Below are 26,651 nucleotides of genomic sequence, written 5' to 3' on the forward strand. Positions count from 1 at the left end.
CATATACATTTGTATAGTGTTAACTATTTTAAAGTTGCAATGAGCTGTAACGATGGCTCACTAAGAACACCTATTATACAGTCATGAAGACCTGTGTTCAAATCCGCAGGACATACATAGAAACTGGGTGTGGTCGTGCTGCAAGCCCAGCACTGGTAGGAGATGCAGGGGGGCTCTGTGGCTTGCTGTTCGGTCTAGCTTCAGGATCCATGAGACACCGCGTATACAGGAGTAAAGAACAGGGTGATGGACTAGGAACCCTGATGTCTTCCTCTGGCCTCTACATCTGTGACCCTTGCATATGCACCAGCAAAGACAATAAACACACACACACACACACACACACACACACACACACACACACACACACACACAAAATAAGTAACTAGAAGGCAGAGTCTATGTCACATTCCCTTTAAAATTCTAGGAATAAGCATTTTATAACCACGTGTGTTTTTAGAGACAAGTACATTTGAAGAAGAAATAAACATGTAAGGGTTTTTACACAGGATGCGTTAATATTGCTGTGGCCATTAACCTATCCTCTATGTCTCTGTTTGGACGTGAATGAGTGCTGCTGAAATGCTGTAACTTTTGTTCCTTTCAAGATGGAAACAACCAAGGCAACTAAATGGAATCCTGGAGCGCTACATATTATATACATTGAATCCTACCCATAACTCCACAGTGTGGGATGTTGTCTACAACAGCACAGAAAACCTCCAGACCCACCTGCTCTACCACCTTTCCCCTGGGTGCCTGTACCTCATCAAGCTGGGAGTAAGTCGACCTAGTGTCTATCTTTTCTCTTCTTCCCATCCTCCCAACTTCCTAAATCAAACAAACAGACTAACAAAATACAAAAAAATAAATAAATAAATAAAAATAAAAGATCTTATCCCACAGAATTTATACCAAAAATTCCCCTCACAGCCTAGATACGTTCTATTGGTTAATTAGCTGCATGTTTAGTCTGTGTTATTTGAAAGGATATGATAACCGTCGGAGTTAGGAGGTTCTCCTAGAAATAGGGTGAGTTGCTCAGAACTAATTTTTTTATTATTTGTGGGATGTTGTAATTGTTGAGAGCCTTTCCCAAAACGCTTGGACGAATAAGGCAGGTTTCCTGTGGTGTTTGTATTCATTTGAAAGACTCCTCGCAGTGTGAATTTAGATCTCGTATTTTTAAATGAAGATTCAAATGACCCCAAGATAGCCTTGATTGTTATTTTACTGTGATTTATATTTAACTTCTCCTCAGAAGAACAGTCACTTGATGAAACGCCAGAATCAACAGTTTAGAGCTTTCCTTGGGAGGAAGGTGGCATTTTTAATGCTAAATGGCACTTCTGTACATGAAGGTCTTTTAAAAGACCTTGATATTGCTGTGGAATTTGTACTCCCATTTCCTTGTGCTTTTTGATGAAATATAATCTTTTTTTTAAGTTTAATAGCACATCAGAAAATAACTGAATATAAACATGAGGTTGTCCCTATTTGTTTTAAACACCCTCTTCATTTTATAGCAATACCTATATGAGGGTATTTGCTTTGATAAATGCCATAGAAAATATTCTGCTCTTGATTATGAATAAATTTACATTTATGTAGACACTGTGCACGCATTCATTTTACTTAACATGCTCGCGGATGCTCAAAATATTATACCACAAGAAAACAAACTGCAGCCCACTGTTGTTAACTGTCTGCCTTGACAGCACAAAACAAGAGCAGGCAGGCAGTGTGAGGCCCCGTTCTGAATGGCCCCGTGTGCCTTGCTGCTCAGCACAGCATGTGGATTTGGGAAGTGACAGTTCAGCCTACTTTTAGTCATGTCACTGAAAAGCTAAGAAGCGTACCCAGGAACTTGAGTTTTCAAAAGCTAACCGTGAAGCCCACACTGCTTTCAAAATAGCTTCTGTGCACCTGGAGACCCTGGTCAGTCCTAGTTGCTTGGAAGCAACTAAGATTAAACAGAAATTGTTGAAATTTGGCATTTTATCAGGAGATAAGTGGCGTTAAAATGCTCTGCTCCTAAGGCGGTTTCTAGGATACACTGTGCAGTCAATCAAAACCCACTTCGATATCCTAGAGTTTTTAATTTTGTTATAACTTGAAAACTAAGGACCAGTGACTTAGCGGTCTGCTCCCTTGAGTTTTCGTTCAGATTTTCCTACTGCGTAACCCAAGGCAAGCGTACAGTGGCACATCAGCTACCTTTTTTTTTTTTTCTGGACAAAAATTAGGGCATTAAGTTTAATGGTTTTTAGTGTCTTTTTGAGAACCCTAAAATTCTGTGATGCTAAGAAAGGTAGCCCCCAAATGATTGCAATATGTGTTGAATCCTGAGAAACGTTGGTGTCAGAGGTCACAGTGACATGGATGTCCTTGTGCCTCAAAGGTTGTTATGGAGACAAACTTGCTCCTTTTCTTGTATTCTAATGCCACTGTGTCTATCAGGGCAGAGCATACCCTAGTGCCTTTTCCAGGAAGTATTCAACCGAAAGTTTTCCTCTTTGTTTGTTCTAACTTAACTCAGTTAAGCAGTAGACTAAATGAAGCGTGGCATTTTAGGCTCAACCCAGTTAACTGACGGATTATTGTATATTTCACAGTCTCAATATAATAACCAGCTCTCAAGGTCATTAGATAAGTGGTGGAGAGCAGGTGTTCAACAAAGCAGAGAGCCCTTTATAGATTGTTTCAATGTGTTGACTAAGTGCTCAGACACAAAACACGCAGACACTGAAGCCCTCCAGTGGCCTCTGAAACAGAGGAAGACCCACTGGGGATTTGAACCCTTGGGATGCACATCGAGCGCAGGACCCAGAGCTACTCTGTGTCACTCCACTTTAATGCTTCTGTTAGACTGGGTTATAAGCCCCCAATGCAGAAAGCTCGCATCTTCCAGAATCCTCTCTGCAGAGCGCTGACTGTACCTGCTGGAGAGAAGGTGCTTCAGAGACAGCTCATGTGGGAATGGATGAACAGCCCGCCAACCGCAGTCACTCAGGAAAGGCTCTGGGACCCTGAGTAGTACTACATGATTTCTTTTAGAACGTTGGTTATCAGAGATGTGTGCTTCCACTGTTTGCACGCAGTGACGTCTGTGTTGAAGTTTGTTAAGTCTTAATGGTTTGTAATGAATACAGTAAGCTAACGATTATGGAAAGGCAATGTTAATGCAGGCAGAGGCTACTATTTGAAAATACTGTCATGTGGTGACTGTTAAATAAGGGAAATGGTGAGGTCGACTGTGTGTGTGTGTGTGTGTGTGTGTGTGTGTGTGTGTGTGTGTGTGTGTGTGTGTGTGTTGTGTTATGTATATGATTGTGCCTGTGTATGAAAGTAGGAGCAGACATAGGTACATGTGTGTAGAGCCCAGTTATCACTGATATCTGTTCTCTCTCTCTCTCTCTCTCTCTCTCTCTCTCTCTCTCTCTCTCTCTCTCTCTCTTATCTTTTGAAATAGAATCTTTCCCGGTAGAATACCTTAGGGCTCACTAATTGTCTAGGCTGTGCAGCAAACACCAGGGACCCTCCTCAAAGCACTGGGGTTACATATGCTCGCCACCAAGCCACCTTTCTACGTGGGTGCTGGAGATCTGAACTCAGGATCACGTGCTCGCCTAGTGGGCAGTTTACCAGATGATCTCTCTCCCTAAGCCTCAGCTTTACTTCTTGGGGGAAAAAGACCTGATAAAGCAATTGTGAGGTTTTGGGGGGATTTCGTTTTCGTTTTTGTTTTTGTTTTTCCTTCATCCTTCACACTTTAAAATCTCCTGCATTCCCTTGGGCCCTGCTTATCTGAAAACAAAACCCTAGGGAAAAAAAATAAGAATGCTATCTTTAGTAGGTTCCTAATAGTTATTGTTCCACAAACTTGTCTCTGTAATTAGATTACCTGCACATTTTATTGTACCAAACAAAGGCCGTTTAGATCAGAAGTAAATTTTGTTTTCAAGCATCTGTGATTGACTAAAAACTGTAGGAAATAGGTCGAAGCAGCTTGCTACCTCACAGGCTTTCACAGTCCTCTCTGTTTCATAAAGACATCTTCAATTGACCCAGTTATTTATTTATTTTCCTAAGTCTGAATTTCAATCAGCGTTAGACCAATCAGACGTGAGTTGAGGAAGAGCCCTGTAGATGCCACAACTGACATCTAGTTGCAGATACTTCTGTTGTTTCAACACCTGTTTATGTCCCATTTCGCTGGCCGGAAAGAGCATCTTACTATCTCCAAGGTGCTTCTTTGCCAAGCAACCAGTTTGAAAATCTCAGATGACAGCCCCCGGGAACAGCTCTCCCAAAGAGGACGTTGTATTTATCTTAGAGAGCATCATAAAATTCTCAAAAAGAAGGCCAATTTTTGTTTATGCTCCATTTAAATAAATGCAATAGCACAGTATTTCTCTGGAGAGAGGTAATTGGGGGGGGGGCAAGTCCTGTAATATGAACACACATGAGGAAGAAAATGGTAGCCATCAGAATTAAGTCTCACTTGGTGATCAGTTTAACAAGCACAGGCTGGGGCTGGGGATTTAGCTCAGTGGTAGAGCGCTTACCTAGGAAGCACAAGGCCCTGGGTTCGGTCCCCAGCTCCGAAAAAAAAGAACCAAAAAAAAAAAAAAAAACAAAACAAAACAAAAAACCAAGCACAGGCTGCCACCCACATGCTTTGATCTAAGGGATAAAAATCTGAAACTACAAGTGAACATATTCCCTCTCTTTGAGAAATGGGGTGGCCCTCTGACACACTTCCTCTGATGGCTCCCACACCGCACATGGCCCACTTCCTGGATAATTTCTGAGACTTGTAGCATACAGGTTACATGCTTGTGTTCTCAGTTCCTTTTTTTTTTTTTTGGTTCTTTTTTTCGGAGCTGGGGACCGAACCCAGGGCCTTGCGCTTCCTAGGTAAGCGCTCTACCTCAGTTCCTTTTTAAGTGCCCTGGCAGCTGGTTCTTGGGTCAGAAGGGGCTTCTTAAGGCAAGGTTTGGTCATGTGACTGGCTGGTTCGGCCTGATTGTTGAAAGCTCCATCTTCAAGAGGACTAGAGCACGTGTGCTTTCTGCTTTCTTCCGCAGACAGGTTCTTCGACTGAACCTGAAGCGAACATTTTTCTCACGCTGGCTGGCCAGTGAGCCCCAGTGTTCCATCTGCTCCGAATCCTGGGGATACAGGACAAATTTGCCGTGCTTGTCCGGGATCCAGACTCAGGTCCTGATGCTTGGGGCATAGTTGCTTCACTCAGCCAAGTCCACAGGGAGCCACCTGCTTAGTTTTGAAAAGGTTCTCACACTTGTCTGGAGCTGCTTATCCATCAGTGTGCGCCCTGCATCTCTAGGCTGTAACTTAGGCTGGTTCTTCCTGCACCCTGGGTCATTTTGTGCTTATGGGAAGATGAACTCTCGGGTCTTAAAAAGCAATCTAATTAAATGCCGTCCCTCACCATGGAAACAAACATAGTTGGGGGCAGCCGAGGGAACATTAATTTAGTGGAATCCAGGACTCCCCCCAAAGAGGTGTCTCTCTTCACTGTTCATCTAAACTTTGAGAGCCAGAACTGAAGTGTTCTTCTCTGTACCGGCTTAGGCGTGTACCGGCGGCGGCTGTACAACCAGTGAGCCTAGCCAAGCCCTGATGGACGAGACTGTTCCAGAAGGAGTGCCAGCCCCCAGAGCCCACTCCCACTCACCAGACTCCTTTAACATCTCCTGGACAGAGCCTGGGCATCCGAATGGTGAGTGAACTCCTTATAGCCTGAAGTTAAAAACATGATTAGCAAAAGTAAATTAATATTCTAAATGGCAGCTTATATGTGGTACTTAATTTTTAATGAACATTTTAGCACACAAAATACCCGAGATACTATCCCCGTAGTTAGGGAGAATGAGCTTTTTAGGCTAACATGCAGTTTTAGTGGCTCAAAAGTGCTCCCTCTTGATGGCTCTTGTGTACTGCATGCCATTGTTTAGTGAGAGCCGGGAGAGAGGAGAGGGACAAATGGAGACTCCTGGAGAATGTGGCTTTGAGAGTGACATTGTCTTTAGCAACTTTCCCTTTTCAGTGGCCATGAGTTCTTCCTTGGAGAAGTAAAGAGGCAGCGAGTCCGTGTACACAGCGCGTTCTGGATGCTTCTGAGTTAATAAGTTTATTTTAAAAGAGGCCACTCAGAACTCACATTCCTTAGAATGCTGTTTATAAATATTTCAACATGGAGATTTAAACAATGCATGCATTAAACATGCATATACTTACACTTGAGTTAAGGTGCACTGTGTTCCTATGTGATGTATGTGTCCTTGTGCTATTTAGAGAGTTAAGAGATGTCCAGTTAAACACCACGAAAACAAAGCCACATTATAAAGACATTTAATAGCCTTTCTCAGACACTGATCTATTTATCCAGTTACTGGAGGTATCATTAAGACCTGCTAAACATAGCATTTCTATTTAACTCTGGCAGAAGGAGCAGACTATAAAACCATTTCCCTCTTTGTGACAAATATCAAAATATGTGGATATTGTAGAAACTATTGTTAAGTAACTCACTGCTGGAAACAGAAGTGGCTTCCGTGAGCATAGCCAGAAAGAGTAAAGCAGAACCAAACCTAGAAGCTTTACTCGACTGCCTCATGTTTACTATGAATTAATTAGACTGTTTCCTCTTAGTTAAACTTTTAGCAAACGCAACAGCTATATCTGAGGTAATGGAGAGAGTTATGGTAACCAGAGTGAGAGGTTTTTCTCTGCCACTGAACCTACTCTTATATGGTTTCAACTTTCTTAATAAAAATAAACGCTGTCTATAGGATACTATATTAAGCAGCCAAAATTCTTGTCACACTTCTGACTCCACAGAGAAATCTGTCTAGTCTGTAGGTGTCAGTGAAATGTTGCTGATTTGTTTCTGATTGGATGGCTGCTAACCAGCTGCCTGGTTTGCATAGAACAGGGCTGTCTTCCCAGTTTGGTAGTTGTCACTCAAATTTCTCCTGCCCCGTGCTCCTGGCTTGCACGCCCTTTTCTCGTTTTCGAGGGTCCCCACCTTATATTCTGTGCATGTGCAAAGAGTTTGTTAAATAAACCCAAAGGAACAAGAAATAAGGAATATTCTGATAACACTGTCACGATGGCGTAATGTGTCTAACCGCAGTAGGGCTTTTTATACTTTCATAGTGGGGCAACGATTAAAGAGATTGTCGAGATTTCTCAGCGCCAAAGATCACGACTGCTCTCATAGAGGACCTTATAGGTTAGCTACGCTGTCCTTCCTTGAGCTTAAGTAAACCCCGCTATTCTTGACCAATGATCTTTCAATGCCTTCCTCGTGACATCTATGTCATTTGACCTAGGCTTAACATTATTTTATTATCCGTCCAGCACTCCTGCAGATGGGCAAATACATGACTCATTCATTTATTTCCAGTAGAAAGCCCGAGTACGTGGAATGCCTCTTGTTAGGGTCCAAACTTGGTTTATGCAGTTGTAACTCGTGAAAACTGTCCATGTAGGCCCCATCTCACCGCGGCAAAGAAACACTTTCAAATGATGCTGAATACTGTCTCTCAAGCTCACCTACTGGAACCTCGTTGGTGATACTGATTTAAGAATTTGATTCCCAGGCTCCGCCCCAGGGGTTTAACAAGCGACAGAGAGGATGCTGGGAAATGTTAATGAACTTACCTGGCTGAGATTCTCCGTTGGGGCCCTGTGTTAAGTTACTTGTGCCCTTGCTGAGACACAAACCTCCAGAAAGCAGATTGACGATAGAAGGCTCCATTTTGGATCGAGGTTCCAGGGACTAGTTCTTCACGGTAGCCAACGGTCATGGCGATGGGAGCTTGAGGCAGCTGTAGGTGAATGGGCACACTCAGCTCCATTTGTGTTTGGATCTAGTCTGGGACTCCAGCCCGTGGAAAAATGCCACCCACAATTAGGGTGACTTGTCCCACATCAACTTATTCACTCTTGATCGTCTCTCTCCCAGTCACGCCCAGAGGTTACACTGGTCTACCTAAGTCCTCACAGCCTAGAGGCTCCTCATATAGGCGACTCTGGATCCCATCACACTGACAATGGAAATGAACCATCCCAGGCCCTGGTACCCACCCTCATTGCTTCCTGTCTCATTTGAATGTCAGCACATCCAGGTTGGCTTTTCATCCTGTCCCATGTCCCTCATCCCACTTTTTCTTTCATGTTGCACTCCTCCGAGAGACACCACCTGCTTTTTTACTAGACCCAAACCTTGGCCGTTACCCATGATCACTCTTGACCTCGTTGTATCCTTTGATTTCTCTTGCAGGGAAGTCAATGTGAAGTTGAGGCATCTAGTTACGTGCACCGTCAAAAGCAGAGTATAGCTTACTCTATCTTTTTCATTCAATCCAGGGCCTGGCCCTCTAAATAACATTACCTATATCTTCAGTAGGTCTTCTCACATCAATTAACCCAATGCAGAAAATCCCCACAGGCCAATACCATCTTCACAATTCCTCAATGAGTTTATTTTCATAACCGACTAAGATTAAGTTGACAATTAAAACTAACCAAAACACGTCAAAGTAGTCATTGTACCCCTGTAATAATTTAACAAATTTGGGGCTGTGCTTGTTTCTGAAGACTTACCGAGTATGGTGAAGATGAGAACTCTAGCAGTATCTTGAAGCAGAAGCTATGGAAGAAAGTTCACTTGGATCAGTGCTTATCTAGCCTCCTTATACAACCCAAGACCTAGGGAATGGTGTCGCTCACAATGGGCTGGTCTCTTACACATCGTTTAATAGTCGAAATAAGCACTCACAAGAGATGCCCGTGGGCCACTCCAATCAGGGCAGTCCCTCAGTTAAGACTTTCTTCTCTTGTGACTCCATACTATGTCAAGTTGACAGTTAAAGCTAACTATGACAGTACTTTAATTCCAAAAATTAGTCCATGAAATTTATAATATCCCCATGTACAGATGTAGAAAATTGGATTAATAAGAATTAAACAATTTAATTACTCAAAGTAAAGACAGCTAATTAAGAAGGAATGTGTTATGAAAAAAATCTGTGAATGGCAGAAACTCCTGATTTTCCCCTAAGTCTGCCTCTAGCTTTTGCAGACTTGTCCCCAGCATAAGGTTCCAACTAGATCTATGAAAATAACAGTGAAAGTTTCACTCACTGGCTCTTAACCTCTACGGGCAAGATTCAAATGCTTACATGCCTGTTGTGATTTTTTTTTCTGGGATTAAAGAAATAACTGTGTACTTTCTTAAAGTTTCATTCAGAAATAACCATTTTTCCATAACCAAATATAATTCTATTTTCTTTCTGTTAGTGTTCAGTTTTAACAGGTGCGGTGGATTCCAGAATTCAGTGAGCCACTTAGGGAGACTGCTTGACAGTTTGGAGCAAACCTTGGTTAACTTTTATGAAACACCTCCTATCAATTTGTCAGGTAGAATTTCCCAAGCACAGCCTTTTTTTAGATTCTGTCGATGCCATTTTTAGGCAAGCACAACAGTAATAAGGCACCTTCCAGAGTGTGGGAGCTTCTTCCTCTCTCTCTTCCTTTTTAATTGAAGGATCAAGTATTCACAGGGGGAGGTATCTACCATACTCAATAAAGCATCTAAACCTTGGGGGCGGCATACAGGTGACACTCTTACGGCCAAGCCTCACTGACAAAGAAACAAACAAACAGGCCTGGAGCGTCGATGCTCGCTGTGTGCATTATTTTTATGGCACACGGACACATTGTTGTCTAATTTCTATGGTAAACATAATTCTTCAGTGTAAATAGAGATACCTTGTATTAAATTTACATTGGGTTGTATTGAATTTCCTTGCTTACATATGACAACCCATTGAGCACCTCAGGAAATACAACTTGACATAGCATGATGAAGAGGCAGGAAGATCTATACCCCTGTGGGTGTGCTTTACTGGCAATTATGATTCGGCTTGCCTGCTAAATTAAACACCTTAAAAATTCTATCATCACGGAGACAGATGACAAACTCCTAAGTACCTTACATGAGCCAGCCAATGAAAATTAAGTATTCGTGTTGTAAGTTTTCATTGAAGAACAGTGTGGAACTGGATTAAATAACTGAGTTCATTCTCTCTCTCTCTCTCTCTCTCTCTCTCTCTCTCTCTCTCTCTCTCTTTCCCTCCCTCCCCCCTCTCTCTCTCTGTCTCTGTCTGTCTCTCTCTCTCTCTCCTTCCTCCCCCTTCCTCTCTCCCTATGTCTCCCTATGTTTCTATTTCTTTCACTCTCTTTCTCACTGTGTGTGTATATGAAGGCACACACACACACACACACACACACACACACACCCAAGAGATACACAAAAAACAGTACAGTTTTGTGTGGCTGTGTTACTGATTAGTACCCTGAGGGATTAAACAAGGAAAGGCACAGATACTCTGATGAAAGTTACAATGATGTACCCCTATTCTTTTGACTTTACGTGTCCACACCCATCTCTGGTTTCCTCCCTCTCTTCAAGGCCTGGGGGAAATGGATATACAGAATCTGTGACCTACTATGCTGTGTATCCTATAGGGTCTGAATGTGTGAGGACCAACATGTAGCCAAGATACCTTTTTGCTCTAATATACTCGCGTGTTACTAAAATTTATCTCAGGTGTGCTCTTCTCTCTGTGAAGTGGGGTGAGCCTCCCTGGCATATCCACACACTTGCCCTCACAATACTGTCATTTTACCCATGTGACAGTACCAAAGAAAGGGAGTAAGGGGATGGGAGTCTCAGGTCCCTGCCCTGTCACCTTCCTGCTGGGCTATGGACTCCAGGGCCCTGTTCCTCCACAAAATGCCAAGCTCTGTCCAGTAACCTTTCTTATAAGGCCAGATCAGCCTTGAAGTCCGGAAAGCTGGTATAATCCTTTCCCCTTATAGACGGAAGCATGTCTGTTGGCCCCTTGCCCGTGGTTGGGTTGGTCTATTGGGAGTCTTGGCCCTTACTGGGAAGGGGTGGCTCACAAGCACTTTTCTCCCTCCTTTGGCCCACACTCTCATCTCCGTAAGTGATCTCTTAGCCGAAACGACCTCAGCTGCCCACTGACTGAGTTGCCTACCATGGAAAGGTTGATTCTTACATCCCATTTTATTGACCTTTACAATGTTTGTGGGACAGGACGATGGCAGTCGCAGAAATACATGCCAGCAGCTTTCTTTCACTCTAGGGACAGTAACCCAAAAATAAAAGTTTGCCAATCGCTTGCACCAAAATTTCATTTTGGTTCATCTACATCTTAAAAATCATGAAGGAGCCATGCTGGAATTTTCCGTCTGGAGGCAGATCCTTGCATTTTTCTGTGACATCTTCATTGTAAGCAACTTGCTATCATCCCAGGGAAAGCTTTTTGCTTCTTATTATGGAACCTCTGTTATTTATAGTCAAGTGATGGCCTATGATGCTTTCTTCCCTCTTGATGAAATCGTTTCTGGTGTGAGGTGTGGCTCTGAGATCATTTTCTCAGAAGAGTGCCATCTCTTCACCAGCCCAAACTGGTTTAGCTCCTGCCTCATCACCTGTCACCATTGAATTTTTCTTCTATTCCATGGGGAGTTCCTTCAACAGACTCTATGTACACTCACCGGACCTCATCTGTCTTCTTGGTCGTATTATTAAGGTTGTGAGGGCAGCAGGGAATCAAGACTATTGTGTTCTATCTAAGCTCCCTGCATGTCATTTGATGCCTGCCACGCTGGAGGAGACATTCTATCCATAGCTACTGACCAGCAGGGGCACTGCGCAAAACAATACAAAATCCTGTAGAGGTTTGAATACAGGGATTAATTCAGTATCCCATTTTTTTGTTCTTTCTGAGCTTGATTGAGGGAGGGAGGATGTAGTGTGCACACAGGAGAACTCTTGGATATGAGCACCACCAGAGAAGAAGGGAGAGCCAGGATTATGAACACAGAGCTTTCTGAGATGTCGACAGACTTCTCTTAACTTGAGTTTTGATTATATAACCTAAAAGTAGTTAAAGCTGTCTTTCTCTTAGAAAAAAAAAACGTAAGTCCTCCTAAAGTGTATTGTTACCATACTCTAGTTTTTATTCTAACTGGTTATTCCATATCCCGGGGGGGAAAATAGCTTTAACATTTGTTGTCAATATATTTTTTCTGCCTCCCTTTCCCTCACCTCCACTTGATCTTCTTTGTGATTTTGGGTTATTTTTTATGTCCCTTGATCTTGCCCAATCAGTACAAGTTCAGAAAAATGTCAGAGATTCTCCTGGACATTTAAGGCTCCAACCTCCCTTCGAATGATTCTTTAAGGTTACTTTGGCAATGGCAGTGAGAAGACAGTATGGGTAGACGTAAGATGTCATCACGCTCTTGCTCCTTTGCAGTGAGCCATTACCACATGGACTCTGAGGTTGTCTTCCAACCTGCCTTAGGTTGAATATACAAACGAATCTGATGCAGCCCTATTGGAGCCTCTGCTGTAAGGAAATTCAGCCATGCTTAACTGGACCATTAGTTTGCTTTGTAAGATTTTGCTACACTTAGCCATTCTAACATAGGTCTTGATTGGCTCATTATTCAATCAGACCAGCATTTAATTTTCTTCTTACTTATATAAGAGTGGGTTCTATTTCTTATTCTTTCTGCCATTCCGAGTAACAAAAAATACTAACGTATAGGCGATGGACCTTCAATAAATGTTAATATTTTCAGGGGGACATTTTGATCACACTTAGGATCATAATAGCATGTTCAGGTGTAGGAAATTACTACAAACTTAGAGATTAACCAGCATCAACAGCGAGGTAAGTTTGTCTGATCTACACCTGCATGCATGCTCATTAGTTACATGCCCCTCACTTGTCTTCCTAGCAATGCTGATAGCAGTTCCGATATCTAAGAACTGTCAGTATTGCTCAGATTTTTTTTTAGAACTGTCAGTATTAAAGGACATAATCCACACACACCTCATGGTGTCTAATGTCTGCCTCAGAATAGGCCACCAGTTCTATGTGTTGCTTTAAGGAGTTTTTATGTAATTAAATTTGTTTTTTGGTGATCACAACCAACCTATCATAACCCCCTAAAATCCCCACCTCAAAGTCTCTTTCCAAGATTCATGTCTCTTTGTTCATTCTGTGGCTCACTAAGTCTCACCAATGCTGCCATTGCTGTGACCAAGGGTTTGGAAATGCCCAATGGAGCCTGGTGGGCCCTCCAGGTGTCTATGTTGGGTTTTGTTGGTTGGCTGGTTGGTTGTTTTTTTTTTTTAACTACTTTTTGTTTTAAGAACTAGCCTTTAGATTTTTCTAGAACTATTCATGCATAACCAACATTCTAGTTAAAGAAGGAAAATACCTTTAGCTAGAGTTTGGAATGTCTACTGCATCCTGAATACTCAGTTTGGAGACCTGAGATCAATGAAATTTAAATCATTGTGTTAACAGGGTTTTTTTTTTTAAATTTATTGCTTCATATAACTATGCCTTCAAAGTCAGTTTTACAATGGCTCTTACTTTATTAATGTTATTTCTATCAGAAAGCCCGCTACTAAAAATAGTTATAAAATTTGCCTATATAACTCAATACAGACTAGAGTGTGCTGGTAAGAAAGCCTTCTTGTGCTTAAAGCTACGTGAAGCTTAGTTAGTCCCTAAGAAAGCAGATACAAAAGTAGAATTAGGTGAATTGGAAGGTAAACAAAAAGGGAGGAACAGGATCAAAATGTATTATAAAGGTATGTGAAAAGTCATAATGAAAGCATTCTTAAGTATGATTGGTACATGATAATAAACATATTTAAAAATTAGGACATTTACCCCAAAAGAATGTTCTTTCCCAATTACATTTCTTATTGTCAATAAAATTAATAAATATACCAGTAACCTGTATTTAAAACCATAATTCAGAGCATGAGAGTTAATGGCCTAGCACAGCCTGGATGGGAGGAAATCCCTAGGCTTGCCTCAGTCTCTGTGCGTGGGAGACAGGTCTAAATGGAGCAATCTACCTCTTGACCCTGATTTTGAAGCCTGGTGCTTTGTTGGTAAGATTTGGGCCATAAAGCAGAGTATGCAGACACACAACTACCGTGAGCCTCACCCTCTCCAAGATTGGCTTACATAGCCCAAGTCCCTATTTTGAGAAGGCACAGTGGCTTGTTTCTGTGACTTTGGGCAGGCATGATGGATCACTGATTGCATAAGGCATGAGCAGATAGCCGTTCATAACCTCTCCCTCCCTGGCTGTACCATATAGGATAGCTTGTGACACATGAAGACACCTAAGTGGCCGTTATCCTGAGGTATTCTAAGATGATGTTAAAATAGCCCAGATGACCATGGAATGGGGTGAAGAGAAATTTGAAATGGATTCAATAGGTAGAGGAAATAGAGGGGGGGGTGGATGTCAGGAGGGATTTAAATGACTTATTCAGAAACCTAACTTACCCACTGTACAGCATGCTGCAATCCTCTCCTGCATTTGCTGTCAGGTATGGTTTGCCTCTAGAACACAGGGTAACTCGTGTGCATGTGTGTGTGTGTGTGTGTGTGTGTGTGTGTGTGTGAGAGAGAGAGAGAGAGAGAGAGAGAGAGAGAGAGAATATGCATGTGAATGTGCAGGATGCTTTTTACACTGAAGTTAGACTGAAATGCACCCACTCCGTGTCACACCCGGATACTAAGATTTCTGCATAGTTGAGTTAACTGTCAAAATGCTTGGTTTTCATTCCGGCTCCTCTGCCTCATTCCCATCTTTGGGGAGGCCCTGCTCTCAACATATGTCAAAGCTATCTGGTTCCTTGGCATAGATTTCTGGGGGTTGACTTGCTGGAATCAGGTAGACAAAAAAAAAAAAAAAGAAAAAAAAAAGAAAGAAAAAGAAAAAGCCCACCAACCGTAGATGAGCTGTCACTGAAGTGGATGGAGAACTCAAAAGACAGGCTGAAAATTGCCGAGATGGGACTGGAAAATTATGCTCAGGGCACAACCTTGGGAGCACCCCTGGTCCCCCAGTATCACTAAATTAAAGAGCAGATTCCTCATTGACCACAACCATAGCTTAACTCTTCCCAAAATGATTCAAGTATACCCTTTCTGATAAAAATGGGTGAGTGCTTAGAATTTACTCCTAAAACCTTCAAAAATGCTTAAGATTTTAAAGCTCATGCTTAAGGGATTTCAATTACTTATATCCACAATTTACTTTTTTAATAAAATGTCTTACTTCCTAGCATGTCAGATAAAGGACAGCTTCCTAGTGCAAGAGAGACGCTCTCTGTTCTGTAGTTGTTTAAGGAAAGGGACGTGTTGATCTTGGTATTTTCTACTTCTGTTGAGCTCAGACAGGGTCTTAGCTTCTCTTTAAGAAGAGAAGAGATTACCTGAGAGGCTGAGGGATTAAATGTTTGTTTCCCATGGTTGGAAATGCACTGTCATTCTTGGTGATGTTCTTATCACTGTGATTCTGTCCTGCTCTCCTTCCCATGACTTCCCATGTATTTGCGAGCTGTTTGCTGTCCCTGTTTCACTTGACAGAGTTATCCACGTGTGCCTTCCTTTGTTCAGTAGCTTCATAGTCATCAGTGTTCCACAGAGAGTCGCACTAGGGACTATGGAGAATGTATGCCAGTAAAGGCAGGCTACCATACTTACATACACAGCCTAGTGGTGCCTGGTGGGAAAATAAGGACTTCTTCCTCAACATGGAAACTGAGGAAACTCCCAGTGCAACTGTAAAGAGTTATCAAGAAGGAAAAACAGGCCATAGTAAGAACTGTGTTAAAATATTAACTTTTTAAAAAATCTTATATTCTAAGAGGTTGAATTGATCAAGAGGTAATTTTAATGAAAGAGAAAGAGAAAATATGCTTGATGTTAAAACCAGAAACTGTTTTTTGATAAATTATTGATCTGTTTTGATGCTGAGGATTCAACACAAGACATTATTCAACACACACACGCACACACACACACACACACACACACACACACACACACACACTCTCACACAATTAAAGGAAACTAAGAGGCTGTGCCATGAATATGTCAGGCCAAAGGTCAATGAGGATTCTTATAAAATGATTTGGAGACAGAGTGCTGTGGACAGGTGGAGAGGTGAGTAACTCCCTCTTGAAACAGATAGATCTTAGAGTAAGGAAGCCCTGGTATTGTTAGCTCCATGAGTATTCGTCCCAATGGATGAAGGTTGGGTCATGTCACAGACATTTACCAAAGTGGCCATCAAATTCAGGAACCTGGAAACCAGCCTTCAGTGACTTCCTCACTGCTCTTGACTTTGCTAGACTTGCTCTTTGGAGTTGTGTAATTTGCCATGGCTCAGTTCCCCAGGTTCTTCACTTGTAGAGGAGGGATAAGGATACAACCCTTCCTTTAGGGAAAAAGTTAGGCATGTGTCCACTTAGAACATACACAGCTAAATCCCAAGTAGTGTATGTTGCAGGAGCAAAGAAGGTCTCTTTCTATCTGAAGCATCCACCGAGGATGTTTTTAGAACACATACACATAGAAACATAAGTGTGCCTACTTCCTCTTTTTGGTCTGGAACCTAATGGCACTTGACAAATGATCTCCAACAACATTTTCCTCCAAATTGTTTGGGTCCCTCGCTCTCTCCGTGCCAAATATGTTACCAATGTGTGTGTCTGAAGTAAAGCATATCCTTTGAGAAGAGGCAGCATTTAGAGGAGTGAAGTGGGTGGTTCGATGACCGGAGGTAGCTGCTTTCCTAGATACTTGCTATTGTCTTGTGGCCATACTAGAAGCTGCTTTTCTGTCTTCCCAGGGGTGATCACAACATATGAGTTATATCTAGATGGTACTCTGATTCACAATTCTTCGGAACTGAGCTGCCATGCCTATGGATTTGACCCTGGGAGCTTACACACCTTCCAAGTTCAAGCGTGCACAGCGAAGGGTTGTGCTCTTGGCCCATTGGTAAGTGTGTCAATTTACATTCTGGGATGTGTGAGCTGCTGGGAGACACTGGATATCAAAAGAAAAATAGTAGCTTGTTGAGTACAAGGGGGAAATTATTCCTATTAAAGTTTACTTAAGAGATGTTTTTAGTTCAATGTACATTTTAGGGATGTGTACATTTCAGGGAAAATGCATGTATTGTTGAATAAACAGTAAATTGCTCTCGTATTCATACGTATAATCATGTCTGCTTTCATGATAAATGAAAGATACACATTTTTCTTCTTAATGATACCACAACAATTACATTTATGATCTTAAAAATGAACATCGAAAACTACAATTCCCACAATGCATTTAGATTTCTGTCCAAAGGGCAAGTTAACCAATTAAAAGATGGAACTTAATTCATCTCTTCAAATAAAGTATTTTTTATTTCATGAATCTGATGTAGCTTTCTAAGAATAGTATTTAAATTCTTATTACTCTCTGCTTTTCATGCCCACATTTTAGAAGTCTATACTGCGTGTCCCTTTCACTGATGGTTAGAAGCATGAAAAAATTATCCTTTGCCTCCCGACGTCATTTTCCACCAGTTAATAGCCTGACACTGCTTTTTCAGTTTGAAAATAATATACTACACTTGTAGGTATTTCCTGGATTAACTGGATTTAGCCTCTTTTTTTAAAGGAGAAAAACTCACTAGTTAGAGGTATTTTTTGGCAATGTTTGCTAATTCCCTATCACTTTAATGCACTGTCTTCGTTGAATACTATATTATGTAAATATTACTACAAGAAGCAGATCTTTAATGTAATTGTACTCCTTACTTTGGATCACACCTTCTGTTCAGAGATTGGTTGCTTTCTAAGAAGTTAAAGCCTAACATCACTGAGGCTGAGGCAGAGTCCTTAATGTAAAGCATTTACAACCAGAGCCCTCCAATGGCTACCCTTAAAAGCAGAAATGGAAGGAGGCCAGCAGATCTCTATTCAGAGAAAGAGAAGGGGAGAGACATAGAGAAAGAAGGAGGAAGAAGGAGGAAGAGGAAGAGATGAGAAGAAGAGGAGGAGGAGGAAGGAGAAAAGGAGGAGAGAGAAGAAAACAAAGGAACACTCTCTGTGCGCTTAAAAACTTGGACTTGTTCCAAGGGTAAACTATGAATTAAAGTCCTGGCTGCCCCACCTCATCTACGAGATACTCCAGAAACTTTAAATAAGGGGACACAGTTATCGATCTCTGTCCTGAACAGGCAGCAGGCAATGTTAACCTTAAGAAATCAAATACTACAGCCCCTGATGGAAAGGGGAATTGGATTGCGAAATCAGCTCTGTCAGGTCCCCGTCCAGTCTGGTCTGTACGGTGACTTGGAGCACAAATCCATCTCCTCCACTTGCCCCTTTCCTCTCCTGCACCATTAGCAATGACTTCCACATTTGGGAGACAGAAATATGCTGGGCTTTAAAAAACATATTCTTTGCAAATTGAAGAGCCTTCTTACCCTCACGTGCACGAAGAACCTTAGAGGAACGTGTGTCACAGTCTCAAGTGTGGCATCATGTGACCTTTACATGGGCAAATGGTTCATAGGCAGGGAGAACAATGCATGGATTTGGTAAAATAGGGGATTAAAAAGTAAGTCCTTTGTGCATCCATTGCACATTCTTACTGCATTTGATACAGTAAAAAGTTGATGGCTCGATGCGTTTTGCCACCACAGTCTGACCGAAGGGAGCTATTTGGGGTGATTAGGACAGAATTGCTCTCTGTTCCCATTTAACTCCCCTGTGCCCTGTTCCATTATTGTCAATTTAAAGAACATATTTGATTTTTGAATGATTTCTAATATTAAAAAAATATTCTTCAGAGGCTGAAGAGGTGGCTGAGGGCTTAAGAGCAGTTGTTGTAAACCTGTGGGTCGTAACCCCTTTGGGGATCAAATGACCCTTTCACAGGGGTCTCCTAAAACCTACAGACATTTACATTATGATTTATAACAGTAGGAGAATTACAGTTATGGAGTAGCAACAAAAATAATTTTATGGTTGGGGTCACCACAACATGAAGAACTGTATTAAAGGGTCACCCCAAAAGGAAGGTTGAGAGCCACTGGCTGAAAGGCAATCTCTGCTCAGGACCTGAGTTTGGTTCCCAACAACCATGTCAGGCTGTTTACAACATCCTAAGCCCCCAGCTCCAGGGAAACCAGCATTCTTGTTTGGCCTCTGTGGGCTCCTGTATCCATACGCACATGCCCATACACAGAAGCACATACCAACACATAACTAAAACTAATAAAGTAAATCTTTCAAGAAAATGATTTTTTTCCTGAAGACGTTAGAGGACCCAGGGGAGGAAACTCTAGACCTGCCATTTCAGGCCCATTCAGAAGCATACATGTTCTATGAATCCTTCGATTTCCCAACAGTGTTTATCTTTAAAACATGAGGAGAAATTAAGTAAATATTACTTACCTAAGAGTTTCAGGGGTGTGGTAAGAGTTTTATTAAGAATGGAAATTATGTTGAAATGTTTCTGGACTTTTCCACACATTCGTTCTTAAATTTATTATCTGTTTCAAAGGAAACTTTTAGGTTAAAACTGAGCCAACTTCTACCATTCCAGGGTCCTTTTCCATTTTAAGGCAACATAAATATTTAAGAAAAAAATAAAATAAAGAAACAAACAAAAAAGCCTTCCTGGTCAGGAAAAAATGGTCCAGTAATCAATTTTTGTGTAGAGTAAAAGTCAGAATGTTTATCCAAACACAGAAGGAAACCTAAGAAAATGTTTATCTTGAATTAGCTAGGCATTTGAAGTGAATAATATAATTATCTGAAATTATCATTAATTGCTTGATTTTTCAAGCGTCATTTTGTTGGAAACTCCTTTAAGCCCCTGCTTGTATAATGATTGGAACTGTACACACAGTTAAAGTAGCTGCATTGTGAAGAAACATTAAAGAGATGAAGAGAATCTCTCCAATCTAGCCTTTCATCACTTTCTGTACATAGCTATTTGTGACTGAAGCAAGGTCTGAGCAGACAACTCAGCTCCAAAGACCCCAGAGCCCTTCTCCGATAAAGATAAAATACCTGTGACCTCACATTTATTAAGAATGAGCGCTCAACCTTTTTCACACTTATTTTCGTAATTGGAGAAATGCATTCACCTTAATAATAAAGCCTCCACACTAGAGAACATTTGTCCTCGGCAGGAGCTTGTGTTTGATCTTCTAGTGAGTGCTGAATGAGATTGTTTGTCCTGTATGGCCAGGCTGGGAACATAGTTGGTAATGTGCTTTCTTTAAAAGAAAGAGAACTTTTAGCTGACTCCCCAGAACCCAGATGCGGTGGTGTGCATGAAGGACCCCCCCCCCCAACTCTTGGAAGACAGAGACAGGCAGATGACTAGCACGTTCCAACAAGCAGGCCTAACCTATTGATGAGTTCTAGGCCAGTGGGAGATGCTGTCTTCAAAACAAAATAGATATCTATTACAGAGCAAGGCCTGTGTGCCTTCTGGACCCCACAAGTACATGTACGTGCACATGATTCACCTGCACATACATACATGTACAGACATGCACACACAAAGAGTAAGGTGAAAACTACCTGCGTATTCAATAAACTTTGAAAGGTCAAATATGGACCACTGATGCTCAGTTTAGCAAGTTCTAGACAATGATTACAAGATAATAAAAAAGACTGTGGGCCCCTTTCTACTTTCTTGCCAACAGTTACCTCTTCCTTTGGACACTTGGTCATTATTGGGCGATTAGTTATTGAGCCATTTCTGATCCTTGTCCAGGTTAAGACTCATTTTTTTTTTTTTTTGGTTCTTTTTTTCGGAGCTGGGGACCGAACCCAGGGCCTTGCACTTCCTAGGTAAGCGCTCTACCACTGAGCTAAATCCCCAGCCCCAAGACTCATTTTTTATTTCAGAACCTTGCTTTTGAAGAGATTTTTTTTTTTTTGTATAAGCAGATCAACATCACATCAACCTCTTACGTGATTGTTTCTTGGGGAGATTCACTATGGTACATTTATTTCTTGATGCCGTCATGATGTGTCCATTCAAAACATAGCCTCACTCCATGGGGAATCAGCAACAGCTTATTTTGAGCTAAACGTGAGTGAACGTGACCCAGAAATGTGGATTCTGGTCGCTCTGAGTGACAGGTTACACAAATAAATGATTACACAAATATTTCCTAGTTATGTAACCAAAAAATAAGTAAGTAAACAAACAAATAAGTAAATCCATGCTCTGGCCAAATACATTGGTGGGAGCATTAGGTAGGCAGGCACCAGAAAAGTCAAAGACTTTGCTGTAGATCCTATATGCTGTCTGTCGATACACTTGGCTTTTGGATTGGTGAAGGCCAGTGGTCTACTCAATGAGTACATTCTAGGGATTTCCTGAGATTTCATTTCATAGTCAAGAGTTATGAATCAGATTCAGGCATGCATGGTAAAAGACTACTTAGGGTAAAAATTTTAAAAAAAAGATAGCAGAAGATGATCCTGGTTCTGAATATGCAATGTCTCAACCCTTTACAAACACAGGGGACCCTAATAAGTCATCTGGGCTCTTTAACATAGATACAACTTCTTCAGGACTCTTCAGCTGGTGGTGCCATCTTTTCATACAAAAGAGGAACACAGCTTAGACAAGAGATGGGGAGGGGAAAGGGAAGAAAGAGGGAGGGAAGGACAGAGGGTAGGGGGAAGGGAGGTGAGGGAAAGAGATCAGAAGAGGAGGCTTCTGATGGCCTTCTCACAAGAGTCTATCCCTCCCATCAAGAAACTGGGAATTTAGGAAAGTGTATCTATATCTATATCTATATCTATATCTATATCTATATCTATATCTATATCTATATCTATATCTATATCTATCTTTCATTTACAATTACTTAAAAATCATCTTTAAGCATCTCTAAAAATAGTCTTCGGTTATGCACAGACATGAGCACAAGCTCACTGTGAACCAATCAAAATCCTGCAGAAATCACAACCCAGGGTCTCAGTCAGGAACTGGAATTCTAAGCTTTCTCAGCAGGCACACAAGGTCTGTCCAGACCCTGACAAGCCGAGGCACACAGACAGGATGCTACTGCCACAAGTAGTTTGCTTCACAGCAAAAAGGATTCTTTGAAGAAATATGCTCTAACCACAGCATGTACACATTTTATTTGAAAACAAAGTAAATCCTTTTTATACTCACAGGTAGAAAATCGGACTCTAGAAGCTCCTCCGGAAGGCACGGTCAATCTGTTTGTCAAACCTGAGGGATCTCGGGAAGCTGCTGTGAGGTGGGATGCTCCTCCTCACCCTAATGGGCGCTTAACCTACTCAGTCCTTATCACTGGAAATTTCTATGCAGATCAAGGTAAATTGTATGCAAGTCTTAGATCTTCAATAACATCAGAAAATTGTTCATCTGTATCTGAACATTTGCTTTTAGCCTAATTTTCATTTCTGGATTTTTCTCTTTTCCTAAAAAGTTGAACCTTCATAGATACATTAGAGAGGTGTGCTCAGTGCCTGTGCTACCCAGAGCTGCAGTGATGACCACCACCAGGGGAGGGTCCAGCAAAGTGTGTATCAGCACACTGTATAGAGACGGCTGTACTCAGGTGGGGTTCGCAGGACAAAGGTGGTTTTGTTTCTGGCATTTAAACTATACCTGTGGTCAACCAGTCGAACTGTTAAATAGGACATTCCAGAAAGAAACAGAAAGACTATATATGGTTTCCATTCTATCATATTGAAATAATTGCTCTGTTTAATTATTACTTCTTGTTAGTCTCTGACTTACTAAAATAGAAATTGAACATTCTCACAGGGACGCAGTTCGGCATACAAATGGGGGTTGGCAGGCTCTATTGTTTCAGTCACCTCTGGGCTGTTGAGCTGAGTCCCTAGCAAGTGAGGGTTCCTGTGTGTCCCTTCCTTGTCTGAAACACAATTCCAACCTGAAATCTTTGTGCGAAGGCTTCAGCCTTGATTTTGCACTGCATCCCAGGTAACTTATTTCTGTGTGCCATCTTCACAATTCCCCATCAACTTGGGAGTCTGGGTGCAGCAGGTATTAAGAGGGGTTGGACCATCGGTGTTTCTTGAAAATATCTCGAATTCTCCATGTTGGTACGTTGGGTTCTGTTAGTACGACTCATGTAAGCATGGCCTACCAGAGAAGCAAGCACTTCGGGACAGGAAAATTAATATGTGTTTTTAGTAACTGTTTCCTCTTATCACTTTCTCCAAAGATGTCACAGTAATTTTATAGGAAGTGTTTTAAATGTTCGTTTTCAAACTAGTAGCAAGTACACACTCTCTAGTAAAAAGAAAATAGTCCCCTCCAGAACATCGTTTGTTTACATCTGCCTTATGTCCAGTTGTAAGATGACTTAACTGCATCCCCAAAATGTGTAGAAGCAAAGGAGATAGGAAAATGGACCTTTTGAGCCTTTGAAGAGGGTATCCCTCAAGTTCTGCAGTGTGTCTGCAAGCAAATAAGCAAATGAACACCAAACAGACTCTGACTCAGAGGCTTGGCTGATCCCCTCAAAGATTGGCCTGTCCCTTTTTTATGCAATCAGGGCTTTGATGTATTCTGCTGTGAAGCACTCGTAAGATTATGAGGTGAAGGAGCGATGATCGATTTGAAAAAAGAAGCAACATTTAGGCTGGACCCATGACAGCCCAGCTCTCTCTAACCCAGGCCTCTGGGTGAATAATGCAAGGGCCACGTTCCCCTCCTGTTTAATCTTGCATTGTTTTTTGCGGAGAACATTTCTGCTTGCCTTCTAAGTCCTGTCATCTCTGGTTGTCATCCCGTCCCTCAAACCATCAAAACGGTATTAAATGTTGCAAAGCTGGGCAGCGAGAGAACTTTCAAAAGTCAGAATCCATTTGCTAAGCAGCCCTTGTAGAAAATGTATTCTGTCCTCGGCAGAATTTTCCTTCACGTCTCTCCACTGAGAAGTTTACTGATTTCTCCCAGTGGAATCTGCTGGAATTTATCGGTTCATGGTTGGCAGTCACAGATTAAGGTAAATGTCGATCCGTAATGACCCTCTACATGTTAGCATTTCAGTAAAGCTGGGCTTTTATGTCAGAGATATCGGAGAGGGAGCTATTACACATGACAGGGGTGATCAAGGGACTCCAGACCAAGGCAAGCATTATTAAATATTGACTAGTTCCGTGATTTATGTAGAGCTGGAGGAAAAAAAGTGACTTTTTAACCATTATATATTCTTCAGCAACGAAAACCAGCCATTTGTCTCCTGCCGGTAGTGAAGGACAGAGCGCCTGCATATTTTAGTGGCCGGGGGTGGGGGGAGGGAGACCCAGTCTTATAAATGAGAAGAACTCTTCTGTGATAACATTTCAGCTTGTTAATTGCCAAAAGCAAAACAGACAAATGGGAAGCAATTACGAGGTTTGACTTAAGAGAGTCCTGTGGTGTGCTCTCAGACTTGGAGTCGGAGGGGCGGGACAGGAAGTGGAGGAACCTCTTGGGATCAGTCCTGGGAACCTCTGTTTGTTGGGTCATTGGGAGTCAAGTACAAGGATTTTTGGCATCTTGTCCTGTTGGCTCTCAGCAGCCAGGTGGCATCTACACTGAGGCTAGGGAGGTCTGTGTGGTTCCTTAAGAAGGGAATTGAACGTTAATTCGTTAAAGTTATGAAAGAGATCATCTGCTTCCTAGAGTTATACAAGGCTCGTGGAATTGTCGGATGGCTCATGGGTTATTTCCTTGACATGATGAACAGCTCTGAGGACTGCTGACAAGAGTCAGCAGTGAGGATTCCCAAGACAGGAGGAACAGGTGCCTGTACCTGGGTCATTATTTCTCAAGCTAGGACAGCTAGCTCTGTCTGCAGACACTCACCCAGGATCCTTGTTCCAAGTGGCAACTCTGGCAGCCAACCAAAATCTTTACCAAGTCAGGGCTACGGTTTGTATCAACTTAGGCAACATATATTGGAAGATTCTCTTTTTCTAAAAATTGTCCTTTTATCAGAGGCTATTTCCCCAGGAGTCAAAATTTTAAAGACAAAAATGAAAAGCAGCCAAAACCTTCCAATTCACCCCTGAATCTGAGAGGAAACAGCAGTGCCTAGTCTCTTCTCTCATCCAACTGCCTGTCTGTGATCTGTCTGTCTGTCTACCTAGCTGCCCATGTCTCTGTCTGTATATATTCTTCTCTTACATGGTTAAGTTTTTCTTCTCATACACATAATTTCTCACACAAATGATGCCACACTCTGTATTTATTTCCAGCATATTGTTTTGTGGAGTTTTCTTCCTTATAATCCTTTAGACAATGAAGTTCCCATTCCACGAAGACTATCTGGTGCTGCTTGTATGAGGGTAGCACTGTGTTGCCAACAGAGACGGGCACATGTTTGTGACATTGTGTTTTTGAATCAATAATAGGATGGCACTTCCTACTGGGCCCCATGTCTCCCATTTTCTTCGGTAGATGTGGATATGTCTATGTCTTTATTTTCCCTTACTTTGGAACTAAGTATAGGTTTCTGTCTCTATAAATCATAGCACATGCATTTAGATGTTAATGTCACCAAGTAACTTTTAAAAGCTACTTTTAAGAAAATTACTGGCAGCCTTCACTCTCAGATCAGTATAATCAGAACCCTGTGCTGGCCCAGTGTAGATTTTTATCTGTCTGGTAATGGTCATTCATCCACTGGCTACACGGAATGGCAGGCTTTGTTGCAAGCATTTGACAAACATTGTTGCAAGTCATTGTCCCGAAAGTACAAGAGTATCGGTATGCGGAAAAGACATGATTAGTTAGACTTTCAACTAGTTTCTAACTAGGTCTATAACACAGCACCAAAATTTGGATCCAGAGGACACCTGCAAAGAGGTGAATCAAGAGGGGTACACCAGCCAATCTGTCCTCAAGCATAGGAGGCAAGAACAGTAGGTGCTGGAAAGACAAACAGAACAGAGTTAGTCAGGGGAAGGTGTGGGACAAAGCTAACGTCCCCGTGTTTTGATGGTCTAGATTCTGAAAACACAGTGTGATAGAAGCACAAGTCAATAAGAGTCGCAAACTTAAGTAAAGCGCTTCTTCCGCACTAGGAAATGGAAGACCTCACATCCCGCCATTTACGGGAAGATTTGGTACTTGGTTCTTGGAGCGATACCTGCCTTGCCTCGTCCGTTCCATTTTCCTGAGGTGAGCAGGTACCATTCACTGGTCTGCAGTTAGGATGCTATTCAAAGGCTCTCAGGAGTGAGTCCCTCGCCTGACTTAGATGTGCCATGAACTTACCGTGATCAGTAGGAAAAGCCTCTAGTGTTTGCGATTTTCTGCTGTTGTAGTGTTTACTTCATATGTATTCGTTAACAATTTTCATTCTAGGTAACAGGTTTATAACAGCTTCATGCATATTTAATTTGTACTATTTTTAAATAAAGAGAATGTGTGAATTCAATAAAATCTGCAGTAAATTACAACAAGTAACAGAACCTTGGCTCTCATGAAACTGGCTTCAAGATTGTAAGTGACAATTTATTTAGCCAGATATGTGAAAATAACCCGTGCCAAGAGTTTTGGTGGATGTGATCACTACTGCAGATTCCAAAATTTTCAACTCAAATATTATAAAACTATCCAGTTACCAAGATGGGAAATAGAGGGGAACTTCTTGAAGAGAAAAAGAAAAGG

At 41.7% G+C, this 26,651-nt stretch overlaps 1 protein-coding gene and 1 long non-coding RNA gene across 2 annotated transcripts in view; one reads left to right on the forward strand and one right to left on the reverse strand.

Moving 5' to 3' along the window:
- Ush2a (usherin) overlaps positions 1-26,651 on the forward strand; it is a 666,448-nt gene that overhangs the window by 343,369 nt on the left and 296,428 nt on the right. The window contains exons 33-36 of the mRNA NM_001302219.1: positions 609-780; positions 5,599-5,746; positions 16,804-16,955; positions 22,169-22,331. Coding sequence (NP_001289148.1) covers positions 609-780; positions 5,599-5,746; positions 16,804-16,955; positions 22,169-22,331 — 635 coding nt within the window. The remainder of the gene's footprint in view (positions 1-608; positions 781-5,598; positions 5,747-16,803; positions 16,956-22,168; positions 22,332-26,651) is intronic.
- On the reverse strand, positions 2,826-7,859 carry LOC134481543 (uncharacterized). The gene is made up of 3 exons (XR_010057137.1): positions 7,693-7,859; positions 5,702-5,766; positions 2,826-2,942 (listed from the first exon to the last, which is right to left on the reverse strand). It is a non-coding gene; the product is annotated as an uncharacterized LOC134481543 (long non-coding RNA).

This window comes from Rattus norvegicus, chromosome 13 (genome assembly GCF_036323735.1).
Source record: "Rattus norvegicus strain BN/NHsdMcwi chromosome 13, GRCr8, whole genome shotgun sequence".
Lineage (NCBI taxonomy): Eukaryota > Metazoa > Chordata > Mammalia > Rodentia > Muridae > Rattus > Rattus norvegicus.